Here is a 19,263-nt window from a genome sequence, read left to right as displayed (position 1 = left end):
ACACGCCCTTCTCAAAGGTGGGGACGGCTTTGCGTTTTCCTGGAGCTCTGCTCCTTCTTAGGCTCCTGGGCAATCACACTTGATACACTGACCGTCTCCCAGCAGTGCCCGGCCGTGCTGACCATCCACCGGCGGCACCCGGATGTGCTGACTGTCCTCTGGCACTGCCCAGATGCGCTGAGCATCCGCTGGCAGTGTCCAGCAGAAGCCTCAGCGGCGGGAGTCCGAAGGAGGAAGGGGGAAGGGGGGCAGTCTTCATGCACAGGGTGCTTCCACCCCTACTCATGCCTCTACACAGCACAGCGTATAAAACCCCGTGTGCCCTGACACTGCCCTCAGCCAGGCGTGGGGCCCCTCCCACCGACAGCAACTCAGTCACCGGGACTCTGCAGCGTCTTCCCACCAGTTTCATAACAACGTGAAATCACATCTCTAGGAGCCTTGGATGCAAAGAGCAGCGAACAGGTCTATCCGAGCCTTTCTGTGATTTTTCTCAATTTCTTAATTACCCAGCTTTATTTTTTGTGGCAAAGGTGAGAGAACACTTAATCTGAATCTCAACTGCATGCTCCACACATTAACCGGGCACCGTATTGGTCACGTTTGAGTGATTCCCTAGTAATGCTTAAAGGTAAGGTAACTTTCCATTCCACCCCTCACTTTAGGAACAGGTACACAGTCCTTGGTTACAGTCCTTTTAAAAAGCGAAGATTAAATTAAATGGCTGTTGAACCAAAACCCTGAGCTCCGAATATTGAAATTTCCATTATGTGAGATAACTTTTCTCCCAAGCTATTATTTTATAAACACAGCTCACTGAATTGATCGAACAAATCAGATTCACTCAGCTCTCTATGGTTAATAGAAACATCATGAGAACCGTTAATACTGGTACAAGTTGAGTCGTGTTAAAGCAGGTTGAAGCCTAGATGGACGCTCTGCAGGGGCTGTAAACCACCACTACACTAGTGTTTCGTGGGTTTTGTGTTAATTATGTTAAACCGAATGGGTAAGTGGCATAAAGTAAGAGCAAAAAAATAAAAAAGGTATGTTTTCTGAAATAGAAGTTTCCAGAGCCACAAAGATCTTACTCAGCAGGTTTGTAAAAAGATGAATGGCCTGGGGAACTGAGCCCTGGGTCTTTGGGGAGGTGCTGGGCTGTTCTCCTGCCCCAGAACAACTCTGCCCCAGAGCTGCTGATCTGAAGATCTCAGCACAGCACTGGGAAACATCATCATCTGAGGGTCCCCCATCCTCAGTCGCCACGTTATTTGCAGAGCTGGGGTTCGACGCTCGCGGCGGGTCTCCCAGGCCTCCTTCCCTGGAGGTGCCACGCTCTCTGGGTGGGGAGGCGTCCGGCTCGGGCAGGGTGCCGTCGGCGGTAATCACAGTGACGGGGGACTCGGGGACCAAGGCGGGTGAGGAGGTCGGGCCACAGGGAGACTGCCCTGGGCCTGCGGTTTGCCCGGGAGTCCGCACACTGAAGGCCAGCAGCGGGGACGGCTCTAAGCGCCGCCGCTTCCGGCCGGGGGCCCCGCCCGGTCACCCCGCGAGCCCAAGGCCGCCGCCGCTGACAGCTGAGGGTGTGGTCAGCGCGCGGGCCACCCCAGCCGCCCGGGCCGCGGTAAACCGAGCCTGAGAGGAAGCGTGTGCTCGAGAGACAGGACGGTGAGAAAGCCTGAGGCTTCGCCGGGGATTTGTGGGCGCGCGCGCCTCCCCACGCCTGGGTCAGGAGGAAATCCGAGATCCGCCGGTCGTGGATCTCCAAGTGACCACCTCAAACTGTGTGCAAGTTCTAGAAAAGCCCACCTCGAATTTCAAAAGCATAGTGTCAGTGTTGCCCTAGCACTTCATGGTGAGTTTAGGTGGAGCTGGAAATTGTAGAATAGGCGTGAAAAATAAAGGAGCAAGTCAGTTAATCAAACTTCTCTGCACATCAGAGGCCGGGGTTGGCTCAGGTTCTTCGTAAATTTCCATTCTGATGAGCATGAGCCCATATCTGTAGCTCTTGAAAGAAAGTGGCTAAACTGTGACAGAATTAGAGAAGGATAGTGGAAAAGAATAAATTGAATTTTTGCTTCAAATTCTTTGCGATTATGGGAGGCTATTATTTACATTATAGGTATCAGATAGAACCATCCACATTGATGAGCGCAAATCCCCTGCCATTAGCCGTCAGGCCATTAGCTACACTCTGACTTTCCTTACCTCTCTCGAGCGATAATCAATGTATACCCTTTATAATAAGTCTCCTCTATAGTAAATCAACACCCAGACATCACCCCCTATCCCTGTTGTGCTAAAGTTTATTAACTGAAGTACTGTATATTAATACTTCCATTGAGGTGCATTTTAAGAAGGCTATGAAGAATGGGGACTAAAACTCCAGCGTCACAGACGCTGAGGATGTCACACCTCATAGACGACCCCACTGCTGAGTTCCTCGTGCTGTTCATCTTTCTTATGAACCTGTGGAGGAAGATGTTTGTGGCTCTGGAAACTTTTATTTCAGAAAGCACACTATTTGGGGGAGTTTCTTTTTGCTTTTTTTACTTTGTGCCACTTAGAATGCTGTTTAGTTTAACTGACTGACTTTTTAATTACCACTTCAGGAAGCATAGCATCAGTGAAAAAAAAAAATGCATTTATATGTGATTCAGTGTTCTTGCCTGGAGAATCCCAGGGACGGGGGAGCCTGGTGGGCTGCCGTCTATGGGGTCGCACAGAGTCGGACGCGACTGAAGCGACTTAGCAGCAGCATCAGCACGTCTATATATTCCTACAGTGACCGTTTGGTTAAAACAAGTCTCTTTAAAGGTTTTCGTCAGTCCTGCAAGTTACAAGGGTTTACAAGTGGAAATCTAACGTGTTCAGTTTGGGGGCCAAAGTGTGAACCAGGTGGGAAGTATTTTCAGCCCTTGCAGGCCGTGCTCCAGCCCCTCTGCCTTCCTGCCCTGTGTCCCCTCCACTGCCCAGAGATGGGGGAGATGAGCAGGCCAGGGGACCAGGGGCCAAGCCCCCCTGCAGCGGGCTGCAGGCATCAGGACGCTGACAAGACGGCTTTCTGTTTCGTTTAAGTCTGAAAGGATGCTGCGGTGTTATCTAGTGAACTCACTGGTATTGAAAGTTACAGTTTTAATTCTTCTTCACATTTTAGAAGCAACCGAGAATTGGGTGATATTAAGGAACTGTTGGTTTCTTAGGAAGGGCTATGGCTCTGTGGTTGTGCAGCGTGCTGGCGAAGGAGGTGCTGACTATAGCTCATCTCCAAGAGGGTCAGAAGGACACACACCCAGAGCTGGTGATCCCAAGTGACAGAGCAGAGGTGCTGGCGCTACTTTGTTTCAAGTTCGCTGTGTGTGCAAGTCTTCAGTCAAGCTTTGGGGAACAGCAATCCAGACAAGTCAGAAATTGCAGGCAAACTCAGGAGCGAGTCAGGCCATTAACCCCCTCCCCGACCCCAGGAGGGCACCCCGGGATGAACACACTCACCCTGGAAGCACAACAGTGCCCCGGGCCTCCTGTTCCATGGCTGCTTCCTGTCCCAGTAGGACGCGTCCTCGGCACCCCTCACAGACACGTTTGATTTCGAGGACTCCGGTTCCAGTTCGTAGCCCTTGGCCGCCTGTTCACCGAGGCCCCCACTGTGTCCGTGAGCCCCACCCCCCGGGGGAGGCCAGGAACCAGGGTCTCAGTGGCTTGTGGCCCAGGAGTCAGAGTCCTTGAGGCCAGTTTCTAGCTCACCCCAAATGAGTCTCAACTCATTATTTTGGAGGCTGCCTATCAAAATTAGGAATGTTTGGGGAAACTGGGGAGAAAGCTAGAGAAACTGAGTTTACCTCTCTGGATGTGGGCTGCACCCCTGTGGAAATGCCAGGTCTCAGGCCCCGCCCCTCACCCCATGAGTCTGCCCATACCCAGACCCCCGCCAAGTGACCCACATGCTGAAGGTTCCTCCCTTTGGGCTCTTCTCCAGACTGAACCTCAGGAATGTCCCAGGGTCGACAACCCACAAGTACTGAAACACTCTGTTGGTGGTGACGGTTCAGCGTCGCTTCATGCTAGACGAGCTCCAGGCTAAGATCTTTGTCTTGGAGGCTCCCGTCTTCCCCGGGCTGGAGACACGCTGGACCCACGTGGGACGTCAGGGGCTCTGTGTAGCTGGTTGTTATCTGTGTTGTGCAGGTCTTGAAGGGGACTCAAGAGAGGACACACTTGCCCGCAGAGGGGAGTAGCTGGGGATGGCCGCTTAGACCAAACCCCAGAGACAAGGGCCCAGGTACAGAGGCCAGAAGCGTTTGCCTCCGGATTCCTAAGTGCCTCTGAGAATCATGGGAGTTGGGGTCTCACAAAGCTGTTATTTCTGAAATAATGATGATGTTCACACAGGCCAGGACTGGGTCAGAATGATGGGATGTGAGGAGGCACATGCAGGGAGTAGGTGGGGGGGGGAGGTTCCCAAAGTTTTCATGCTGGAAATCTTTCTTTTGCCCAGTTCGAATCCCTAAGTCATCACAACTATCCAGTAAGTGGTTAAATCCTTTCCACTGACAAAGCTGTATTACTTACTTTTTTAAAGCACCCTTTGATTAATTAAGTTCTTACAACTTGAGATCATTCATAGATCAAACGGACCCTCGCTGCTCCTGACAGCCCTGGTGAGCTGGCCCCCAGGTGCCTGAGGCAGGATGTCCTCACGCACCCTCCCAGGGGTCAGCGGGGTGATGTGAGGGGCCAGGGTCCCTGCCACCCAACTGACCCCCGGAGGGCTGGGTGGGCTGGAGGACCTTTCAAAGGTAAATTTCCCCCCACACTGAGGTGTCCCAATAGTCAGTATTTGGTCATCTTTGAATTTCCTTCATGAATCAGGATGGACCAGATGGAAAGAGGGCTCAACTGGTGGCCGTTCCACACAGTAAGCTCAAAGTTTTCACCTCCGGTGACCGAGGATAACGGCGTCCCAGGTGACTCAGTGGTAAAGAGCCCACCTGCCAGCGCAGGAGGCGAGGGTTCGATCCCTGAGTAGGGAAGATCCCCTGGAGGACGGCATGACGACCCCCTCCAGTGTTCTTGCCTGGAGAATCCCACAGACAGGCGCGCCTGGGGGGGGACAGTCCGTGGAGCCGCAGTCAGACACGACCTCACGCACGCGGGGACCTGGAGCCGCGGCGGGAAGGCCACCTCGCGTGGCGCCCCTCTCCTGGCCCCCACCGACCCGCCCGTAACCCTGTGTGTGTCCACAGTCCTCGGCAAGATCCGGAGTGCCGTGGGGAGCGCCCAGCTGCTGATGTCCCAGAAGTTCCAGCAGTTTTACTGGCTCTGCCAGCAGAACATGGTGAGTGCCCCCTCGAGACCCTCGGGCGTGGGTCAGCAGGCTAGGCGTCCACTCTCTCTGCCCTCACCTCTGCCCTGTCCGCTGTGAAGGACCGCTGTGGGAGCACGGCCTGGTGAAGGATGGGGACGCGCACAGCTCCGGGGGCCAAAGCAGAGAGGCCTCGGCTGTGGGCGAGGGAGGGGCATGGTGGGCAGAGGGCGGCGGGCTCCCAGCCGTGAGAGTGTTCTTGGCCACCAGCCTGCCCCTGGGGACCCCAGGCAGGGGGCCAGGTGTGCATCATGTCGTGGGGATGACACGGTGACAGGGGCACCAGGAGGTGGCTCCTGTAGAGACACACGAGCAACCACACAGAGAGGCCGGCAGGGGATTCCAGGGGCAGTCTCGGCTTTACGTCACAGTCAGGACTGAGCCGAAATACCAGGGACCAAGCTAGGAGCACGGTTGCCACTAAACTTGGTTCTGATCTTCCTGAAAATCAAAGGGAATATATATATGCGTTGTATACACATATATGTATTCTAACATGAATACTTACATATATAAATATTCAGTTCAGTTCAGTTCAGTCACTCAGTCGTGTCCAACTCTTTTTGACCCCATGAATCGCAGCACGCCAGGCCTCCCTGTCCATCACCAACTCCCAGAGTTCACTCAGACTCACGTCCATCGAGTCAGTGATGCCATCCAGCCATCTCATCCTCTGTCATCCCCTTCTCCTCCTGCCCCCAATCCCTCCCAGCATCAGGGTCTTTTCCAGTGAGTCAACTCTTCGCATGAGGTGGCCAAAGTATCAGAGTTTCAGCCTCAGCATCAGTCCTTCCAATGAACACCCAGGACTGATATCCTTTAGGATGGACTGGTTGGATCTCCTTGCAGTCCAAGGGACTCTCAAGAGTCTTCTCTAGCACCACAGTTCAAAAGCATCAATTCTTCGGCACTCAGCTTTCTTCACAGTACAACTCTCACATCCATACACGACCACAGGAAAAACCATAGCCTTGACTAGATGGACCTTTGTTGGCAAAGTAATGTCTCTGCTTTTCAATATGCTATCTAGGTTGGTCATAACTTTTCTTCCAAGGAGTAAGCGTCTTTTAATTTCATAGCTGCAGTCACCATCTGCAGTGATTTTGGAGCCCCCAAAAATAAAGTCTGACACTGTTTCCACTGTTTCCCCATCTATTTGCCATGAAGTGATGGGACCAGATGCCATGATCTTCGTTTTCTGAATGTTGAGCTTTAAGCCAACTTTTTCACTCCTTTTTCACTTTCATCAAGAGGCTTTTTAGTTCCTCTTCACTTTCTGCCATAAGGGTGATGTCATCTGCATATCTGAGGTTATTGATATTTCTCCCAGAAATCTTGATTCCAGCTTGTGTTTCTTCCAGCCCAGCATTTCTCATGATGTACTCTGCATATAAGTTAAATAAGCACGGTGACAATATACAGCCTTGACGTACTCCTTTTCCTATTTGCAACCAGTCTGTTGTTCCATGTCCAGTTCTAACTGTTGCTTCCTGACCTGCATACAGGTTTCTCAAGAGGCAGGTCAGGTGGTCTGATATTCCCATTTCTTTCAGAATTTTCCACAGTTTATTGTGATCCACACAGTCAAAGGCTTTGGCATAGTCAATAAAGTAGAAATAGATGTTTTTCTGGAACTCTCTTGCTTTTTCCATGGTCCAGCAGATGTTGGCAATTTGATCTGTGGTTCCTCTGCCTTTTCTAAAACCAGCTTGAACATCATTAATTCACAGTTCACATATTGCTGAAGCCTGGGTTGGAGAATTTTGAGCATTACTTTACTAGCATGTGAGGTGAGTGCAATTGTGCGGTAGTTTGAGCATTCTTTGGCATTGCCTTTCCTTGGGATTGGAATGAAAACTGACCTTTTCCAGTCCTGTGGCCACTGCTGAGTTTTCCAAATTTGCTGGCCTATTGAGTGCAGCACTTTCACAGCATCATCTTTCAGGATTTGAAATAGCTCCACTGGAATTCCATCACCTCCACTAGCTTTGTTCGTAGTGATGCTTTCTAAGGCCCATTTGACTTCACATTCCAGGATGTCTGGCTCTAGACGAGTGATCACATCATCATGATTATCTAGGTCGTGAAGATCTTTTTTGTACAGTTCTTCTGTGTATTCTTGCCACCTCTTAATATCTTCTGCTTCTGTTAGGTCCATACCATTTCTGTCCTTTATCAAGCCCATCTTTGCATGAAATGTTCCCTTGGTATCTCTCATTTTCTTGAAGAGCTCGCTAGTCTTTCCCATTCTGTTGTTTTCCTCTATTTTTTTGCATTGATCCCTGAGGAAGGCTTTCTTATCTCTTCTTGCTATTCTTTGGAACTGTGCATTCAGATGCTTATAACTTCCCTTTTCTCCTTTGCTTTTCGCTTCTCTCTTTTTGACAGCTATTTGTAAGGCCTCCTCAGCCAGCCATTTTGCTTTTTTGCATTTCTTTTCCATGGGAATGGTCTTGATCCCTGTCTCCTGTACAATGTCACAAACCTCTGTCCATAGTTCATCAGGCACTCTGTCTATCAATAAATATAAATATGTATCATTACACACATACTTTTCCTTATCTGACCAAAGAAAGTACTCACCAATATTATTTTGGAGAAACAATAATTATTTGGAGAAAGTCATTGAAGAGTAATAGCTCAATGGTATTCACACTACTTTACAACCTCTTTTATGTATTTCTATTTATAATCCATACAACTGACCTCTTTCAGACCACACATCTTCATTAACACAAAAGCATCGGTTCACGGGGTCTCGACCTTGTTTTGCTCCGTTCTTAAATTCACATGGAGGCCTGTGAGTTTGCAGCATGTTCTTCCACATGGAGGCAGCCTAGCACGTCAGAGTTGCCAATTCATCCCTTTTCATCAGGATCATTAAAGAGAATGTTTTCTCCAATATTTTCCATTAATCCCATTCAAGTTCATCATGAGATTTAAAGCGTTAGCACCTGGCCGCCTATGCCGTGAAGTTATAATCAACATTTAAGAGCGGGGAACAGGCAGGCTTAGGGTCCCTCAAAGGAACATGCAGTTGTAGAAACACTCGGCTCTCCCGTCCCCCAGGCGTGTCCTACCCCCAGCCCCAGCCCCAGCCCCACCCCATCGCCATCTCTCAGGACTGACCAAGGCCACCAGGGGGCGTGGTCCCTGTTCTGCTGAGCCGATGGGAGGGTTGTCCGCGTCTTCAGGAACCTCCGTGCAGCACATTAATGGTCTTCCAGCTGTAAGCAATGCACGTCTTCTCTGCCAGATGCAGCTGGGGTATTAGACCTGAGAATTATCCAGCTTCACATCCTTGACACCTCTTACACACGTCAGATTGCACTTTGTGTTCATAAGAGGTCTGGCATGACCGCTTCCTTTTCGTGCGCTCTCCATTGGACCAAAAGCCCCAGAGCACTTGGAGGAGGTTGCTGGGCTCTGGGCGGACCGTCAGCAGAGGGGCTGAAAGTGCCGGCGGGGCCTTGCTTATAAAAACCACACTGTCCTCGTTGGCAGCCCTAGTTCTAAGACAAAGGAATGGCCCCAGGGAGTGAGTCAGACCCACTGGCTGTTGAGGATGGACTCTGGGAAGGGCCTGCCCTTGACACTAGCAGGTGGACCCCTGTGGCCGTAGGGCCGGTGGCCCCGCACCCCTGGAGCTGGAAGAGATGGAGTCACACACAGACCACTGATCTAACGCTGCACTTGAACGAGACCATGGTCTCTCCTCAGCCCTTCTCAGGACACACAGCTCCCAGAGAATGTTCTAGAACACAGACCATCTGAGCCCACGTCCCAGGACCTCCCATGCTGGGGCCAGGTAGCACCCTGGGACCCTGCGTGCAGTCAACAGGGATGGACAGCTCTGCGCACTTGCTGGGGGAGGGGACTGGCCTGGCCCACCTTGATGTGACAGATGGGGCCTACAAACAGACCAGGGTGTGGGAGTGTCCAAGGACACAGATATAGCCACGCCTCCCAGAAAGGAGCAGAGGACCCAGAGCAAGGCCCTGACTGTGCTGGGGTCCACCATGCCCATGGCCTCTGTCCCCCAGGGCCCAGAGCAGAGGCCTAGTGACCCCGGAGTTCACTCTTGGGCAACGTGATCCTCAGATATGTGCAGGCCCTTCACACGTGCCCCTTGCGGGGTCGGGGGGGAGGGGAGGAGGGGTCGCTGTGCCAGCTACGTCCTCCAGGAGGAGGACACGTGGCTCAGGACCCACTGTCAGGGGGAGGAGCATCCTGCCAGCCCCAGCCGTCCAGGGAGCCCCTGTTGGTCCCCCCGAACCCCATCACCTGCAAGGCACAGCTCAGAGCAAGGCCTTCACTGTTTTCCTTCATAAGCGGCAGCTGTGCTCAAACTCAGGCAGGCGCGTGACAAGCCAGATCTGGCAACCTGACGAACCCTCCCACACCTGACCCTGACATGACCCTGACCCGACCCTGAGCCTGAGCCTGACCCTGTATCTGACCCTGACATGACCCTGGCCCTACACCTCAAGCTGACCCTGAGCCTGTCTCTGACCCTGACATGACCCTGACCCTGACATGACCCTGCACCTCGCCCTGACCCTGTACGCGACCACTTCCAACCCTGACTCTGTGCGCGACCCTGCACCTGCCCATCCGGCTCTTCGGTCTGCACACCAGGTCGCCCCTGGTGGCTCAGTGGAGAATGGTCCTCACACAGTAAACAACTGCCCGGGGTTGCACTTCTCACTCTGAGCAGAAAATGAGGGCTTTGTGTGCGAGTGGCTCGGACAGTGGTTCTGACCCCCTCCCAGCAGGTCAGCACAGCTGCCGTCTGGTCGCGTCGGGCAGGTGGACAGGGCCCAGAGAGTGGCCTGGTGGGTGTGGGCATAGGACTAGGACTGGACGTCTGTGTCCCCAGCATTCGCACGTCGAGTCCTGGCCCCGGTGGGGGTGACAGGAGGGGGCTGTGGGGGGAAGCTCCGTGAATGGACCAGCGCCCTGATCAGCGCACGCAGGAGCGAGCCCGCCCTGGGGCCGCGTCCACCCCTGGCTGCCCGTGTGCCACTCGTGGCGTCAGCTGTCCTCCCAGGGCGGGAACCTGACCTGCCAAGCCCTCCCTCCAAGCCAGGGCAACAGCACCCATGGTGCACACGTGGGGTGTCTCTGACCTTCAGAATCAGGGCTGAGACCCCTCAGAGGACAGAAGGAAACAGGCCCCACCTCCCCAGAGCCCCTCACCACCAGCACCACCACAGACCCTGCCCAGGAACCCCACAGGCGCCCAGAACCAGAGGGCCTCAGCTGCGAGAACTGTCGAGGCATCAAAACCTTAACAGGCGCCACCATCCCCAGGTTCTAAGAAAGCATTTCCTCCCAGCTGTGTTGAGATATAACTAACACGCAGCACTGGATAAGTGTAGGAGTGCAGCACCGTGATCTGACTGGTATCATGAAGTGACTGTCACCTTAATCTTAGAGAGCATCCATCACATCTGTGGGTACACAAAGACGCAGAAAAAGGTAATTTTCCTTGTGATGAGAGCCTTCAGGATTTGCTGTCTTAACAGCTTTCATATGTAAGGAACAGCAATGCTGACTGTATTTACCATGCTGTACCTCACATTCTTAGCATTGGTTCATCCTGTTATTGGAAGTTCGTGCCTTCGGCGACCTTCATCGCATTCCCCCTCCTCCCACCCCACCCCTACCTCTAGTAACCACAAATCTGGTCCCTTTTTCTATGAGTGTGCTTTTGTGGTTTTTGAAATGCAGCACCATGTTAGTTCCTGACATACAGCATAGTGATCTGATGTTGCAAACTGATCAACATGATAAGTCTGGTTAGAATATGTCACCTTACAAAGAGGCTACACAGTTACTCCTGCATTCCCCACACCGTAAGTTTCATTCCCAGGACTCCCTTATTTTGCAGCTGGCAGTCCGTACCTCCTTATCCTGAACTCACTTCTCACCCCCATCCCCAGTCCCCTCTGCGCACACCTGTTGTGTCTGACTGTTTCCGTCTTGTTACGTTTGTTCATTTGTTTTTCATTTTTAGGTTCAACATACAAGTGAAGTCATACAGCATTTGTCTTCTTCTGTCTGACGTACATGTTATAGCAGGTTTCAAGATTGCATTCTTTGTTACACTGGAGTAGTATTTCACTATATATATGCATGACATCCTCTCTGCTGAAGGACACTTCGGCTGCTTCCACGTCTCGGCGATTGTAAATAGTTTGGCAGTGAATGTGGAGGTGCGTGTGTCTGAATTAGTCTTGTCGTTTTCTTCGGATAATACCCAGGAGGGCACCCCTGGGTCGTGTGCTAGCTGCATGTTGAGTTTGTGAGGCTACTCCATAGTGTTCTCCATAGCGGCTGCGCCAGTCTGTGTTCCCACCAGCAGCGCACAAGGGCTGCCTTCTCTCTGCATCCTCGAAACCTCGCAACTCCCTGTCTGATGATGGCCACTGGGACAGGTGGCAGGTGACACCTCACTGTGGTTTTGCTGTGCATTTCTCTGCTGATTAGTGATACCGAGCATCTTTTCATGTGCCCAGTGGCCATCTGTATGTCTTTCCTGGAAGACATATCCTCTGCCCATTTTTCAACCATGTTCATAGATGTTTTTTCAGCCATTGTAGATTCACAGCAAAACTGGGTGAAAAATACAGAGAAAATGCCATGTACTCCCTGTTGCCACACACCAGCCCCACCACTATGCGTTCGTGGTTTCCATCAGGGCTCACTCTTGGTGTTGGGACAGTCTGTGGATTTAGACAAATATATGACATGTGTCCACCGGGACAGTGACATGCAGAGCGGTCTCACCGTCCTGAGAATCCTCTGTGCTCCCCCTGGTCACCCCTTGTCTTCCCTCAGCCACTAGCCACCTCTCATCTTTTTACTGTCTCCATAGATGTGCCCTTTCCAGCATGTCCTACCGTTGGAATCACACAGAACACAGACTTTTCAGATTTGTTGTTGTTCAATTGCTCAGTCATGTCCAACTCTTAGAGACCCCACAGACTGCAGCACACCAGGCTTCCCTGTCCTTCACCATTTCCCAGAGCTTGCTCAAACTCATGTCCATTGAGTTGGTGATGCTATCCAATCATCTCATCCTCTGTCGGCCCCTTCTCCTTCTGCCCTCAATCTTTCCCAGCATCAGGGTCTTTTCTAATGAGTTGGCTCTTCACATCAGGTGGCCAGAGTATTGGAGCTTCAGCTTCAGCATCAGTCCTTCCAATGAATATTCAGGACTGATTTCCTTTAGGAAGGACTGGTTTGATCTCCTCACAGTCCAAGGGACTCTCAAGAGTTCTCCATCACCACAGTTCAAAAGCATCAATTCTTCAGCGCTCAGCTTTCTTTATGGTCCAACTCTCACATCCATACATGACTACTGGAAAAACCATAACTTTCACTAAATGGACCTTTGTTGGCAGAGTAATGCCTCTGCTTTTTAATATGCTGTCTAGGTTAGTCATAGATTTTCTTTCAAGGAGCAAGGGCCTTGTAATTTCAAGGCTGTAGCCACCATCTGCAGTGATTTTGGAGCCCCCCAAAATAAAGTCTGTCACTGTTTCCCTTGTTTCCCCATCTATTTGCCATGAAGTGATGGGACCAGATGCCATGATCTTAGGTTTTGAATGTTGAGTTTTAAACCAGCTTTTTCACTCTCACCTTTCACTTTCATCAAGAGGCTCTTTAGTTCCTCTTCACTTTCTGCCACAAGGGTGGTGTTGTCTGCATATCTGAGGTTATTGATATTTCCCCTGACAATCTTGATTCCAGCTTGTACTTCATCCAGCCCAGCATTTCTCTTAATGTATTCTGCATTTAAGTTAAATAAGCAGGGTGACAATATACAGCCTTGATGTACTCCTTTCCTGACTTTTGAACCAGACTGTTATTCCATGCCCAGTTCTAACTGTTGCTTCCTGACCTGCATACAGGTTTCTCAGGAGGCAGGTCAGGTGTCATGGTATTCCCATCTCTTGAAGAATTTTCCAGTTTGTTGTGATCCACACAGTCAAAGACTTTGGCATAGTCAATGAAGCAGATGTTCTTCTGGAATTCTCTTGTTTTCTCTATGATCCAATGGGTGTTATCAATTTGATCTCTGCTTCCTCTTCCTTTTCTAAATCCACCTTGAACATGTAGAAGTTCTGGGTTCACATACTGTTGAAACCTAACTTGGAGAATTTTGAGCGTTACTTTGCTAGCATGTGCAATTGTGTGGTAGTATGAACATTCTTTGACATTGCCCTTTTTGCGAATTGGAATGAAAACTGACATTTCCTAGACCTGTAGCCACTGCTGAGTTTTCCAAATTTGCTGACATATTGAGTGCAACACTTTCACAGCATCATATTTTAGGATTTGAAATAGCTCAGCTGAAATTCCATCACAGATTTTTTTAACTGTCAGCAAACACTCATGTAAACTGTCACTAGATCCTCATGGGCCCTCAGGAGCATGTGCACACAATTCTGAATTACGGAGGCTTCTCCTGGACCCCACCCCGCCCGGAGGTCTCCGCAGCTCTAACTGTGCCCGTGTCCGGCAGGACCCCAGCGCTATGCCCAGGCCCACTTCCCAGGATCTGGCCGGCTACTGGGACATGCTGCAGCTGTCCGTTCAGGACGTCAGCATGAAGTTCGACGAGCTGCACCAGCTGAAACTCAGCGACTGGAAGGTGGTCGAGTCCCCGGAGAGGAAGGTAAGCCCCTGCTGCATCCCCACACAGAGCCCACCGCCCCGTCCCTGCCCACACTCCCTGCACGTGCTCCAAGTGCCACGTTAGCATGCGTGTCTCAGTGTGCGGTTAACAGGGCAGGATCTGATATCACACCTAGACCCATGTGTGCACAGCCAGGGTGCTGGAGTCATCAGCACATATAGGAAGTCCCTTTCTTGCTGACAATTCCGAGAAGACACCAACAGAACCCACATGTGAATTCGAAGTCGCATTTCCTGTCATGCCCTGTCCTCTGAATTATTACCATTGCCGCCACCCTCTGTGTGGACTGCACTGTGGTGGTTCCCACAGGAGGCTTCAGGTTGCTTACAGTGATGCCTGTGGAGACGAGAAACACTGTTAACTTTACTGAACACTTCAAGGATGTACACTTCCTATAGAGCTGGCCCTGAGATAGGTTGAAAATGCCCATTAAGTTTGACGTGTGATTTCAGCTCTTCCCTTTAGGTATCATCTTCTCTAGGGCTGAGAAATAAGTGTGAATTAGCTATAAAGACATTGACTTCCTGACGCATCTTATAGAAGTTCTCCAGAATCATAATCTGATTTTCTTAGACAGACATTGTCAATCAAAATAACAAAGACAATTGATCCAAGATACTTTGGGACACGGGAGTAGCCGAGGGTGTACATCTAGATAATTAGCACGCAAACCATCATCATCCTTTTTCCCTAAAACATGCCTCCTGTGGTCCAGGCTGGAGACCATCGCATGATCGCAGGTGCTGATGAAGCCCTTGTCATCGCAGACACGGGGGCAGAGGGGCGTGCAAACAACCAGGTTGTGCGTGAGCAAGTCCAGGAGGTCTATGGTTTGGTCGTGAATGAAGGCAATCATAAGTAATAATTCCCAGTGAAAATGTTATTCTAGGAAACCACTAAAAATCCAACTTTTAAACTAGTCTGAAGATACGTGAAAGCCTTTCCCATTTTCCATTCTTCTGTACCTGACCACTAATATCACCCTCAACCCAGCTCTATGTAGTGGGTAGTCCTCAGAGTGAACATGGTGCCCTGCGGCACCCTGTCCAGGAGGCGAGCAGCCCTGGAACGCAGCCTGAGCTCGGCGTCCTGACCCCGGGGCCCAGGTCCTTGCAGATCTGCGGGGCCACCGCCCCACCCCCCGCCACAGGACGGCTGTGAGCCTGTGCAGACTCACAGTGTGAGTGGAGGCTCCCACAACGGCTGGTTTCACTGCTGCGTGTTTCAGAGGCCCCTAAGGCGTGCAAAGAGACAAGTACAGTCCCCCACTCAGGGCAGGAGTTACATTCTGGAATAGCTGGAAGTCTTGGCAAAGTAATTACCCCGAATGACCCCGTACATCAAGTTGGGAAAGACATTGCTTCTGGCCCTAAGAACAAAGTTCCAAACACCGAGGTTATCTTCCTGCCAAAAATAGTAGGACAGACATCTGGTTCTGCCGTGTGTCCACTGAACCCGCCATGGTGGCCAGGCCTGGGCACCCTGGTGCCTTCGGGTCCTTTTAGAGGCTGAAAGGGAAAGGACTGATGAAGGTTTCCCCCAGCAGCTGGGCATGTGCTCAGAAAAGGCCACGCCCCTTTCCAGCAAGGACCCGTCCCTCCCGCCTGGGCCGGTCTGCTGTGTGATCCCGGCCCAGCAGACAGAGGGCGCCAGGCGGGACGCAGGCCTCTCCCGTGGCCGGGGCGCTTGCCAGCTCCCCGTGTTCCTTTGCTGCGGGATTGGGCAGTCTCTCTTTCTGGAAAAGGCGTGCTCGGATCTTGGGGCTGTGGTTGTAGAACACGAGCTGAGAGTCAGCGCCAGTTATTCACATCCGATTCCCATGCAAGTGAAAAGCCGTAGGTAGTTAATGTCGAGGGATCTGAGGCCCGTGGCAGAGGACTTGTGGTTTCCATGTCCTTGGACCTTGCAGTCTGTTGAACAGATTAGAGTCTCCAGCTGTCAGGGGCCGTTGTGCAGGCCCCCGTGAAGGTGAGCGGGTGTGCGTTTGTGAGGGAGCGTTCACCAGCCCTGGGGTCAGAATGGTGCCAAGACCAAGACCGAGGCCCAGGTTCACGTGCCCAGAAGCTTCCTGCCCGGGGAACCGGGCGGCACCGCAGGCCCGGCGGGCAGGGCACAGCCCCGTGGGGGTGGGAGGGGGTGGGTGGTGGGGAGGGCCAGGCTGCTCTGACCCCCACTCTTGACTTGCGATGCTTTTCAGGAAGAAAGAAAGGTCCCCCCTCCAATACCAAAGAAGCCCCCCAGAGGGAAACTCCCCATCACCAGAGAGAAGTCTCTGGACCTGCCGGACAGACAGCGGCAGGAGGCGCGGAGGCGGCTGGCGGCGGCCAAGAGGGCGGCGTCCTTCCGCCAGAGCTCGGCCAGCGAGCGGGCCGACAGCATCGAGATCTACATCCCCGAGGCCCAGACGCGGCTCTAGGGCGGGCCGCCCCGCGGAGCCTTAGCCGCAGAGCGCCACCGCCCAGTCACTCCCGTCTCATTCCTCCAGCGAGTCCGCCCCGCCTTCATGTTTGTGCCATAAACACCCTGGAGCGCCCGGACGCCCGAGCTCCCGGCCACAGCGACTTCTCCCAGACAGCCCGGATGCCCACCCCCGGGGCCGGAGCGGCGTGGGGACCCCTGACGCACCCCTCTGTTCCCAGAGGGGGTCGAGGAAACCGCTCGAGATGGAACCCAGTTCACACTTTGTTATTTATATTTTTATAAAATCGTGTGATATTAGAGGCGAGAATAACAAACAACTGTGAAAGGGTGTGTCTCAGCACTCTCAAGGCATTAGATACCCCAAGAGAAGGTGCTACAGCTTGAGCGCAGCGAAGGAAGACCCCCACCCCGCGGCCTGGGGTCCCTGTGCCCTGAACCCGGCGACCCTTCACGTGGTTCCTGCGCCAAGTCCGTGGTGATAAGGAGTCGTCTCTGCAGCCACCAAGCTCCCCGCCTCGCGCTTCTCTGGAAACCTGGGGTGGAAGTCCCCCCCCCCCCCGCCGCCCCCAACCGCAAACTCAGCACAGCATCTCCACAGCCAGAAGTCAGCTGAGTGTCCGTCCACACTGAGAGAGACAGACGGAAACAGAGAGTCTTAAGAGAGGCCGACTCTTCTGTAGCAGGGGGTAGAAAGAGAACACAGTTGTCCTTATCAGATAAAAGAGTCGTTTATTTTTTAGCCCTTTGTAACTTAAACTATCACCCACGGTTCTGTCTTTAAGTTTCACCCTTTATGCTCCATGTGATTTTTTTTTATAGATGTATATATATTCTCAAATGCTCTATCAGTTGACTTTCCAGGGTATCCTTTAAAACAAAACAAAACAAAAAAAATTTGCTTGTTTAAAATGACAGTTGTGATGCTGTAAAAAGTTTAAGAAATATGAATGTGTGTGGTAAGTATATCTCAGTTTAAATGGTAAAGAAGAAACGTGGTTTACATTGTATTTTTCCAGAATTCTTTTGTTCTATGCAGTACAGCTGAAGTCCAGAATATATTTCTTGCCTGTTTTTGACATGACAAAAAAAAAAAAGGTCACATTGTGCTTTCCAGCTGTGGACTTTCATAAAAGTAATTTGTTTTCGTGATTCTGATTGGCACAGAGAAAAATAGGAAGGTCTCTAATGGAAGGTTTCCCATTCATCTCCTTAAATTTAGATGCCGGGACCATTGTTCCAACTGGATGGTTGTGTGTCTGTTGAGACACCACCTCAAAGGAAGCGCCCATGGACTTACCCACTTGACCCCAGACTAGAGTCCTCGCTGTGACTCCAGGTAAAAGCAGGGGCCACAGCGTTTCCGCGGGCCGCTGTGTGCCCCGCAGTCCTGGGAGTGCAGGCCCCCAGCCCAGCAGCACAGACCCCCCCTCCATAGCACTTTGTTTTCCTGTTTGACTCGCACTTTAAGACGCACCGCCCTCCAGCCTCTGGCGTGAGAGTCCCGGTGAGGTCCTTGCACAGGCAGGCGCCTGCCGCCTGCTGCGTTTCTTTTCCTCATAGTCCACATTCCACGAAGCATGGGGTTCATAGGAGCACAGGTGATAGCAAAGCATGTTTAGCTTCACAGTTTTACTTTTTTAAAGCTGAGTAGTTAAGAAGTCCCTGTAAGAACAAAACCCTGTAAATGGAACCTCATATCTGGTATATATTTTACCAAACAGCCTTAAAATATATTTGGAAGCAAAAATCAGTACGAATGTATATCCTTGAAAAATGCAAAAAAAAAAAATCCCTGAAATATTCTTCTATAAATGAGCCCTATTTCCCCAGAGTATTCTAAGCATTTTTTTCTACCTAAATAAATACCTAAATCCTGAGTAGTATACAATAAAGATGCTTCTTCCTATATTTAGTATACTCTGTTATAGACAAATGTATTTGCAAGCATTGGCATTTTAGACTTGATGTGTTATTAAGACGAACAGCCCTCTAGAAATAACCACAGGAAATTGGGTGTGACTCCCCAACAAGGGGAGATGTAAAATGCATACGTGCTTGCAGCCTCCTCAGGTGTGCCTCACCTGGAAGCTGATGGATTTTATCTCATTTCCTTGAACTTGTACAAAATGGCTATCAACCAACTATAAAATTAGACAACAATGATTCTAGATCCCAGATTCTCTGATCCCTACTAAAAAGTACTCACTGAATTTGGATTAATGTTTTTATGTTTTGTATACTCATATTTTTATCTTAAAACCCCCCAAACTCTTGACCTGAACCATCCATAGGTGAGCAGATTCACCTAAACTAAATTTGACATCGGTTGTTGGTTGGAGGTGGGGAGCATGTACGAGCCCTATTTGATTCATGTTGTTCCAAAGAAGGTTGTGGGGGGTGGGGGCGGTGTGCATGCGGCGGTGTCTGATAGAGTGCCACCGTGTGTGCAACACGACCAAGTGCAATACAGCCGTTCTCGTGGTGACATCCCGTCATGAAAGGCAGACGATAAGCCATGTTTACACGTTGTACATGTAAAGAGAAATAAAACTGTTTATACTACTTGTGTTCCTGCATCACACGAGCTGTTACAGCCACACCTGAGGGCACAGAGCACACAGCTACCCGCGATCGATTTTGTCATGTTGTGGGTGCAGTTCATCAAAAGACGATCTTCAGGCTTGATAATATGGTTGAAAACGATAACACACCGCATTCTAGGAGCATCTGCGATGGAAAGGAAGTGCCACGTTGTCTGTGATCACACACTTCC

The 19,263-nt window shown here is 51.1% G+C and overlaps 1 protein-coding gene across 1 annotated transcript in view; it reads left to right on the top strand.

Annotated features, from left to right (window-relative positions):
* DLGAP2 (DLG associated protein 2) overlaps window positions 1-17,601 on the top strand; it is a 275,245-nt gene extending 257,644 nt beyond the window's left edge. Inside the window, exons 11-13 of the mRNA XM_018042138.1 lie at window positions 5,244-5,335; window positions 13,896-14,048; window positions 16,267-17,601. Of these exons, the coding sequence (XP_017897627.1) occupies window positions 5,244-5,335; window positions 13,896-14,048; window positions 16,267-16,485 (464 nt within the window). The 3' untranslated portion in view covers window positions 16,486-17,601. The remainder of the gene's footprint in view (window positions 1-5,243; window positions 5,336-13,895; window positions 14,049-16,266) is intronic.

The sequence above is a fragment of the Capra hircus genome, chromosome 27, assembly GCF_001704415.2.
Source record: "Capra hircus breed San Clemente chromosome 27, ASM170441v1, whole genome shotgun sequence".
NCBI classification, from domain to species: domain Eukaryota; kingdom Metazoa; phylum Chordata; class Mammalia; order Artiodactyla; family Bovidae; genus Capra; species Capra hircus.
The sequence above is the reverse complement of the archived record's forward strand: the minus strand, read 5'-3'. Positions and strand labels throughout refer to the sequence as shown.